This window comes from Thermobia domestica, chromosome 12 (genome assembly GCF_964235325.1).
Source record: "Thermobia domestica chromosome 12, izTheDome1.hap1.1, whole genome shotgun sequence".
Classification (NCBI taxonomy): domain Eukaryota; kingdom Metazoa; phylum Arthropoda; class Insecta; order Zygentoma; family Lepismatidae; genus Thermobia; species Thermobia domestica.
Window position 1 is genome coordinate 70234819 of NC_137465.1, and position 10479 is coordinate 70245297.

The window sequence follows — 10479 nt, forward strand, 5'->3', positions numbered from 1 at the left end:
AATAGAAGGTAATAGGGGTTTAGTGGGAAATATGATGTATGAGAATTAATTACTTAATTGATAACTTTGTATATCTACACTAGTAAACACTAACCTCTTTGAAGCTTCCAATTTATATTTTCTTAGAATACTAATCATTGTTTTCCTTTTGTTGGTGGTGATGACGATATAAATTATATGATATTCCAACTTTTATTCAGAGTGCCTACATCAGATTAGGATTTTTTTCGTTCTCTCTTATGCTACCTTTTTATGGACTGAAGACTATTTGGATTACTTCCATTGTATCCACTGTTGTGTTTTGTATCTTTTAGGTGTTTCGAAAAACCTGATGTTGGAGCATCTTTGTATTTTGTAAAATGAATATGTTCTTCCAGCCTAATGTGAATATTTCTTTTTGTCATGCCTATGTATAATTTCAATTCTACCAATGTCACTGTCATTGTAACGTAAGATTTAGAACCCGCGAAAGAAATTCTTATAAATGTTAGATTTCGTTGTATTTGAGTGCCGAATTAGCATATATATATTAAGTGCATTGCTGTATATTTGGATTGTATTTGTGGAATCTGTTTAGTTTCCAGTATATACCCATGTCCAGGAAATTTATATTCTTAATTACAGTTTGACACTAGGATGTGTAGAAGTCAGACTATTGTGTAGAAGTTTTAACGGAGCATCTTCCCATGCAGTATAAACAAATTTTATTATTATTATTATTATTATTATTATTATTATTATTATTATTATTATTATTATTATTATTATTATTATTATTATTATTATTAAGTATTCTGCCTGTTAGCAGGTCCTGGGAGTAACGAGTTTTTTTATTTTTTAAAAAAATTATATTCATTTATTTTTTAGGTTCGGGCTTGGAAATGTTTCGTCCTCGTTTCTCCATCTTCAGCTTCCTCTTTTAACTCTCAGTATTTCTTGTATTTTTCAAATCATCGGTGTTCTTCTTCTTCCCACTTCTTGCTTTCCTTCCATCTTTCCCTCTATGGCGATATGAAGAAAACAATTTCTTCGCAAGATGTGTCCAATCCAATTAGCATTCTTGCGAAGAATGCTGACTAAAATCGTCCTCTTCTCTCTTACCCGTTTTAAGACATCCTCGTTCGTTACACTCCATCAATTTTATCTTCTCCATCTTCGTCCGACCACACATTTTGAAGCTCTCTAAACATTTCTTCTTTAACTTCCATAATGCCCAAGTCTGTGAATCATACAGTCCAATACTCCATATGTAGCATTTGACCAACTTCTTTATTAAGCCTGTTAGTTAAGCAATATTAAACCTGCTAGTTAAGGTGATTTTTCTTTTGAATGCCTCTTTGATTGTGACAATTCTTGACCTGATCTCTTTGATGTAGTAAGCGTCTCTTGTCAAAATACTTCCCATATATTTGAAGTAATCAACCTCTTCAACTTCTTTTTGTTCTGCTCTGATCCGTAAGGGCGCATTTCTACAGGATATTCTCATGATTCAATTTATCGATGTTGATTTCCATTCCGTATTGCTTTCCAGTGTCAATTATTTTGTCCATAATCACCTATAGTCCTTCTTCAGTTTTAACTGTAATAACCGTGTCATCTATATACCTGACATTGTTAATGCTCTGCCCTCCAATCTTTAAATCTCCAGTTTCCATAAATGCTTCCTTCATTAAACATTCACTGTAAATGTTTAATAATTGGGACGACATACCACATCCTTGTCTAACTCGTTTTCCAATCTCCACAATCTTAGTTTCTTCGTGATTGAAGCGCGTCTTCGTTCGTTGTCCTCTGTACAGGTTGCGAACGAGTCGTCCGTCTCTCCAGTTGACCCGATTTTCAGAAGTTTGGTCCAGTTGACCCGATCGAAAGTTTTTTGCCAATATGTGAAGCATAAATACAACCCTTCCTTTACGTCAGGAGTTTGTTCTGATATAATTCTTATCAACCCAATAACATTTCTGGTGCCTTTTCGTTTTCGGAATCCAAATTGATCTTCCGGCAACATCTGTTCTATTTTACTTTACAGCCGCCTGTTCAGTGTGCGCGCAATGATCTTTCCAGTGTGGGAAATAAGGCTAATGGTTCTATGATCACTCCACTTATTTGCTTGCTCTTTCTTGGGTAATGTAACGATTGTAACATGAAGAAAATCCTTTGGCTATTCTCCATTCGGATGGATCTTGTTAATGAGTGAAAAGTCAGTACTTATATTGCGTTGTCTCCTAATCCCCTGAGCAAATCTGCTAGTATGTCATCATCTCCAGTGACCTTCTTCCTTCGCATGTCTTTGATGGCTTGTACTACTTCACTTTTCCCATTTTCTTTATCATCCACTTTTCTCTCTGCTTCGATCGCAATTTCCCTTGGTGTGGTTCTTGTGATCATACAGTTCCTTTATATATTCCTCCCAAATCCTAAGCATTCTTTGATGGCCAAGAAGTATGTGATCTTATTGGTCTTCGATTCCAAATGGGCATATACTTTTGTCAGCTTTCCGTCCTAATTCTTGTACTTTCTGATACCTCAGATCGTATCTGCCGCGCCGTTGAAGTTCCCTTATTTCTTCACATAAATTGTAAACAAATTGTATCGTCCACTAATTTAAATATTATTATTTATTTATTTATTTCTAGCGTTCCATAATTGTGCTCCAAGGTTAAGGGAGACGGTGATGATAGTGAACGAAATGGTGGAATATAATAAGTGGAGGGAACAGGATAGTACCTCAAGAAAACCCACGCAGATGATGTTTGTCCATCACAAAGCTCACTTTGTCCGAGCTAGGGTCGAACCAGGGATCCCAAATGAGCTTTGTATCACAGAGCCAGCACAGCCTCACAAATCGGTAGTACTTTGAGCATCGTATAGAACATGGAGTCCTCTTAATTCCGCATGTGTTTATGAAATTTAATGCATGTGGAAAGACACTTATGAGGCTTGATGAAACGGAGCACACACATTAGACTGAAAGAACATATTTGTGATGCCAAATACAGCGGTGTTACAACATCTGGTCTTTCGAAATACCGTGAAGATAATATTGATTAAGTGGAAGTTAATAAAAATAAAATAAAAAAAAATCGCCGTTCATAGAAAGTCAGGAATGCGATACCTTTTTCATTTGAGCGAAAGAATCAAAATTAAGCTCCAACATGGACACTCTGGACAAAAGTTGTAATAACATAATTTGTACTTTCACTGGTGTCACCTACCACAAAAGAAGCACAATGACCCAAGATTTATATAATGTGAAAATCGCTCTGGAAGCTACAAGAAGTTAATGTTTACTAGAATCCTTTTGTTTCAAGTGTGCCCCTGCTGGTGCTGCTCTCGATGTATGTTGTTCCCGTACCTCCCTCGAAAGAGGAGGGACAAGTTGCTTTGGTCGAGATCCTTCAGTTGTTGGATTGCACAGGGTTGTCAGATTGACGGGCTTTGCTGTGCACTATCTTGTTAGCTATTCCAAGTAGCCTACGATCTTCACTCGCCAACATCAAACGACTAAATGACAAATTGGCGGAACAGCCTAGGTCATTGACTTCTTTCCTCAGTGGGGCTGAAGTATGTTTCACATATTTTCCGAGGGCACACTTGAAATAAAAGGCTCTAGTAGAGATATGCCAGTCACTGTAAATACACAGTTGACGTAATTGATTCTCATCCATCGTATCCGCACTAAATTCCTTTTGTTCTTGACAATACTGACAACATTCAACGTTTTATATGGTTTTTGTTTAAAAAAAATCTCTAACAGGATAGAGGCGTAAATGAGCAAGGTGAGGTTTGTTTTTCAGTTTTTTTATTTTATTTAAATAAGAACAATAGATAATTATGATTCTCTAAGTTATAGAGTATGCTTTCAGTATAATTTTCACGTGAAGTAATGTATTAATGCATCAGTACTTTATGAATAGTTAATAGTAGATAAAATTACTTTTCTTTCTAGGGAAAGAAAAAAGAGAAGGTCGCAAGTGAAAGTTCCCAGTGAAAAGTCGTTTGTACTGTACGAGTGAAACATTACAAAACTGATACTCAGTGATTTGCGATGATATATTTTGGATATGCGAAACAAAAAGTGTGTCTGTTGATAATAACGTCTGTCTTGTCTAAGTGATGAAGCAACTATTGTTGGTACCAAGTGGTGGAATTTGTTGAGTTTGTTCGTGTATCGAACAGTGTGTATAGGGCGAAAAAATGTTACGTTCCTGTTGCATTTTCTATATATGAAGAAGACTAATAAATACTCTTTTTCTTTCTTTTGCCAGGCTGTTTTGTAGAAAGGCGGAGCTAGACGCCTATGTAAGTTTAGAAATTAATTATTTGCTGCTGTTTTGAGTCAGTTTGTTTTATAATACTAATACATTTTTTTAAAAAAGAAAATACTACCGCACCGCTTGTAATAATAGTTCATTCAAGACAATGAACTATATTCCTTTATTTTTGTCCACTTTCATATTGTAATAAAACAGTTGGTTAGTAAATATGGTTGATGCAAATGTTTCATTTTGTTGGTAAATCTTAACATCTCGTGGTCATATTTAGACTAAAGAGATCATGATCGGAAGTGAAAGATTGTAAAATTAATGGTGGAATGAAAATAAAGAGAAGACAGTAGCACACTTCAAACCTATACAGACGATGTTTGTTCTCCAAAAAGTCCACATATCAGGCCTAGGATTTGAACTCTTGGAACCTACTCGTCTGGGTAAACACTGTAGTGCTTAGCCAATCAATTTTACTGAAAGGAAATGCATACTATAAATGCAGAAAGGAACTTTCAGAGTTTTTCGTTGTTAAATTGCTTATTTTATTTAATAAGATTAAATTTGTACCTCTACGTCCATTTTTTAAATGTTATATATGGTACATAACTTGAAAGTAGATTAATTCCAGTATTAATATAGTTAATATATTACTGCCATATCTTTGATCAGTCTCCGTATTACTGACATTCAGCAGAGTAATCTGATAAAAGAATCCATTAACCAACCTCACTGCCGGGAAAGTTAATCAATAAATGTTCACGGTAAAGAAATGTGATTGTCTTTTTGAGGATCTTTAGTTAATTACTCATTTTGGCTGATGTTGGAAATGTATCTCGGAAAACATAAAAAAATGTGTTCACTTAATTATACATTAAAGAAAGAAAAAAAAAACGTACTTTATGTATTTAGAAACGTATCTACCAGTACAGATTAAATTTTGTCTCTCATAAGGGAGGGTGGCTGGATGTAGAAACATATTAAAAAAAAGGTCATGTTTTAGAAATCTTTCTGATGGTTTCATCAACAGTTCTTCCTAAACTGAAAATGTTTTACTGAATTTAACTGAATGAGCACAAGTTGCTGGAAGGTAGTGGTTTTGCGATTAGTTTTCTTTTTTTCCTCTGTAACGTCTCAGTATCTTTTAGTGATTTATTTAAAACATAAATGAAATCATAAACGTGTAAATAAAATTGTGGCAATATGGAACATATAGCACGTGTAAATTTGTCATTTCAGTATAATCTTTAGTAGTTGTTTTTCACGACGGGAACCCTTGAATCGAGTCACCAGAGTAGTTTCTGGTAGTTGATCATGGCAGTAAAGCGTCCTCGTGCTCGAAGAACTAGGAAGTGTTCTCTTGGCCTTTTAATTTTGGAAACAAATCGAAAGTTCTCGAATTGGCGCCTGACGATTAGAAAGAATCCTCTGTCACTTTCACTCCCATCTATTGAACATCTCCATTAACAGTATCCCAATATCCTCCCCTGGACAAAGCGTGCTGTATAACACATGTAGGAGAGAACTCTAGATAAGTGTAATCACTTTCTTTGGAACACCAAATACATACTTTTTTAATCGTCTGTTTAATGAGTGAAAACAATCTGCATGTGAAGTTGCATGATGCAAAATGACACCCTGTTCGAATCTCAAGTGCTAACATGTCTTGCTCAGCTCAGCGCTGACAGAGTTCTTTGTTTTAGGAAGATACTATGTTGGAGCAACCCAGATTGTAGCACAGAATATGTAGTATATGCAATGCATGTACTTGTATGCGCTGAATACTATTATTTATTTAGACGACTGCTCTTCGCACCATCTCCTGTTTTCAATGGGCACTTACTATGATGTAACGTCCAACGCATACTATCAGCGCTATTGGGTTATAAACACATTCAATTTGCAGTTTTATGTTTCCTCACAATGTTGCTGGATTTTTATTGCATCCTTCAAATATATGTTAAACGACTGAAAGTAAAAGAAGAAAAAGTGAAACATTAATATTTGGGAATTCAATCTAAAATTAAGTTTGTGTGAGGTCGCTATGAATCGAAGACAGTGTAAAGTTTCAGAAAGTTGCAGTAAAGTATACAGTTATGTACATTTGTATAAGATATTAAAAAAAAATCACGTAAGTATAACAAATATCACTATAACAAAAGTTTATTTACTATATCATTTGAGGCTTAATTGCAAACTTCAGTTTTCACTATATGAATGTATTAAGGATAAAAAGTCAAAATGAGTTCATATTTGGAGTTTCTGCTTTAAAATGTAACATTGTCATTACTGAAGAACATGATGCGTAAACATTAAAATGATGCAGAATATCACAATTTTTTTAAGTATGATTATTGTCATTATTCTTTTAGTATTAAGTTGGTAATTTACTGTATATTGCAGAACTACTTACCTTCATTGTTTTATAATTAATTTTGTGAAATACTTGATTAGTACTTTAATATTTTGTGCAGTTGCGACAGTGATTCTGTACACGTAACTTCAGCAAAAATAAAAAAATAATTACTGAGAGTAATGGATATTGGTTCTTCTTAAAAAAGGTCGTTTTTTAAACTTAATTTTGTTTAGCTTGAGTTCTCACAAGTTTAAGTCGGTAACTACGTTTGATATCCATGGCCACTAAATAACTCTTGTGACCGCGTGTTTCGGTATGTATTTTAGTATATTTTAAGTGTTGAGAAAAGTAAGTATTACTTTACTTATAAGTTTGGCTGATTTCTTCCTTACTATTAATTGTAATAGCGTAAAATATCTTGTCTGAAGCATTATTGAGAGATGAATGTTCTGAGGGAAAGTATACATTTTTACCGATGCAGCAAGGTGAAAAGAATTTGAAGCAAAATATGTTTATTATTTTGCATTGGTACTTTTTGTTTATTATTAAATGGGTTATGTGAGATGACGGCATAGTATTGGTACTATTTATTTCTCAATATTAGTAATGATACGTTGCTTCACCAGGTGTGGTTTATTCACTTCGAAAAGAAGAAAACTCGATTGTAACCTTTTATTGTAACTACTCTTAAGTGCTTCCAGTTCGAGTTTCTGTTTCAACGAATTATTTTCAGATGATACGTGAAGAGAACATTGCTGACTTCAAATGTTCAGTATTGTATAAAAGAAGTTACATATACTAAAATGAATTGTATGATGGTGGATGTATAGTGACAAGTAACACAAATAAAGGACATGTAATAAACTAGTTTCTCAAATTATGTATGTGCTTTGTTTTTCATTACTTGATCCATCTAATCTATGTCTTATATATCGCTAGTTTGTATGCAATATAACATACTTTTTTAAAAAAAATAAATGAAAGTGCGTACGAATAAAATCTTCGTAATTTTATGTGCTGTATTGTCGTTTTAGGTTTCCTATTTTCCTCGGGTTTATAAAACTTATCCCGCTAAGATTGTAAAGACATTTTGTATGTTACTTACAAGGGAATTTGTTCTGGTGTCACACGAAATGTGGAATAAGACTATAGTCAGTTGATTTGTGTTTATGAACAAGAAAATTTATAGGTGGGGAAAAACCCTTGATTACAACCGTTCCGTATTTTTGGGGGGAGTAGGATCACTGGCAACACACACGTTGTGGATAATGAGACGAAATATGGAGTGAATTCGGTGAAAATACGCATAGAAGCGTAGTTATACAGCAATGTGACACTACATTCAACAACATTCTGACAAGTGAGGGCAGAGGCGTAGCACGTAAAGACAGAGGAAGAGGGCGGATAAGCGTGTAGTATAGCGTAGGGGAAAAGTTCCAAAGAAGGTATGAACACACAGGAGCCGGACTTGAGATGAATAGCATACTAATATATCATGGACATGGTCAAGTACATGGGTGGAGAGTAGAAAGGCAAGTGGGCAACGGCCGTCCACCTTCCTGAACTGATCTTTCCATGTCCTAGTGTATTGGACTTTCACTGCAGTATATTGTGCTTCTTTGGTGTTTTGCAGTACATTCACACAGGGACGTATATTGTTGTCTTACTTTTATGCTATCATTATCATTGTCAATCCACTTCTGGATGAAGGTCTCCAATACTCTACAACCATCTATCGTGGCAGTCATTATGTTGCACTACATTTCTTTGTACCCTATATTTTTAGCCATACTTTAAGATCATTCTTATTCATGTTCAACGTATACTTCCAACCAGGCACGTAGCAAGTCAAGACTTTAGGGAGGATGCGAGCAATGTTGAGGGGATACACAGACAGTATCACGTGCGACAAACATACGAAATTGAATACCTACATGTATACAACAGTCTATACGCATCGGACGTTACGAGGGAAGGGGGTTCAGATCCTACGGACAATCTTCTCCATAGCTCTTTTTCTTCCATTTCTGCTTCACTGATGATGTCTACAGGCTGTCTGTAGTTCGTGATTGGTTACTTGACCATGTATTATTACTGTACTACTCCCCTGACGTCTTGCTTTTCCGTTTTCCTCAATTATATGACCATTCTTACTTGCGTCTACCTGCCCCCTCCTCTGTCGTTACGTACTATACCTCTGGCCTCAGTTGTCAGAGCATTGTTGAATGTAATATCACATTGTAGTATATGTTAACTGCGCTTCTATGCATATTTTCATCGAATTTCGTCTCATTATCCACGTGTTGTGTTGCCAATGTCCCCACTCCCCCCCATAAGTACGGAACGGTTGCGATTGAGGATTTTTCCCGCCTTTTGGATTTTCTTGTTCACTAACACAAATCGATTGACCATAGTCTCGTTCCACATTTCGTGTTACATCAGAATAAGGTCCCTTGTTAGTGAATATCATTACGGCTGTTACAATACCAGAATTTCGAAGAAATTTACAAAGTGAATTACACAATTAAACAGAACAAACAAGATATTAATCTGTACTTCTCACAAACACTTTCTATTAATTGACTGTGCCTCTCATCTTGGTATAAAACCTAGACCTGCGCCTGCGCCCAGTTATGTGAAATGTTTATTTGTATGTATGATTAAAATATTTTCAAGTAATGATCTCATTATGAAACAGGGCAACGGCACCGACTTTCTAAAATTTATGTGGGTGCATATCAATGGCGGGATTGTTAATCTATATGTTTTCAGGGAAGTCCAGATGTTTGATTAATGTACACCCTGTTTCAAAAAGAATATATGTAATACAAAGAATCATTTGTCCAAACTATTGATCGCTGCGCCTCGGCTCGGCTATTGGAGAAACGAATACATAGTCTAGTTTATATTAATAGCCGCTAAATGTCAGTTGTCTTCTGTTTTGCTTGGTAACCGTCATATGTTTAAAATGGCTACTCCGCAGCAGAAATCATTTTGTGTTCTCGAGTTTGCGAAGTGCAATTCCTTGATTACAGTGCAAAGACGTTTCAGGTTGAGGTACCAAATTGATACTCCGAATGGGTGGAACATTCGCAGATGGTATCGACAGTTTGTAGATACAGGATGTGTATGTAAAGAAAAAGAGTCCTAGCCACCCTCGTGTACATGAAGAAAATGTTGCACGAATTCAAACTGCTTTCCAACGTAGTCCTTCAAAATCAACTCGTCATGCCAGTCAGGAGTTACAAGTGCCGACAACAACAATTTGGCGTATTTTGAGACGTCGGTTGGTTATGAAGCCGTACAAGTTACAGCTCTGCGTCCTGATGACAAACGCAAACGTGTGGCATTTTGTAACGAGATTTTGGATGCTATTGACAATGATAACACTTTTGCACAACGCATCGTGTTCAGTGATGAAGCGACTTTCCGTGTTAGTGGTCAGGTAAACAAATAAAATGTTCGAATTTGAGGCCTACAGAACCCACATGCAGTCATTGAACATGTACGAGATTCGCCCAAAGTCAATGTGTTTTGTGCGATATCCCGATCATCTGTTTACGGCCCATTCTTTAATGGAAATACGATTAACAATCAGCAGTATCTCACTATGTTAGAAAACTGGTTGTTTCCGAGGCTGCACGAAGACAACTTCATTTTTCAATAAGACGGGCACCCCCTCACTGGAGTCGCCAAGTGCGTGAATATCTGAATGAAACTCTACTGAACCGTTGGATTGGTCGTCAAGGAGCTGGCGACTTAGGATGTCTCAGCTGGCCCCCACGGTCACCGGATTTGGCACCCTGTGACTTCTTCATGTGGGGTTTCGTTAAAGACAATGTTTATGTACCACCACTC

General features: G+C 35.9%; 1 protein-coding gene across 2 annotated transcripts in view; it reads left to right on the forward strand.

Moving 5' to 3' along the window:
* Positions 1 to 7501, forward strand: part of LOC145666503 (G kinase-anchoring protein 1-like) — an 85898-nt gene extending 78397 nt beyond the window's left edge. For both annotated transcript variants that reach the window (XM_081733773.1, XM_081733772.1), the window contains one exon: positions 3950 to 7501. In XM_081733773.1, the coding sequence (XP_081589899.1) occupies positions 3950 to 3991 (42 nt within the window). In that variant the 3' untranslated portion in view covers positions 3992 to 7501. The remainder of the gene's footprint in view (positions 1 to 3949) is intronic.
* The last annotated feature ends 2978 nt before the right edge of the window (positions 7502 to 10479 follow it).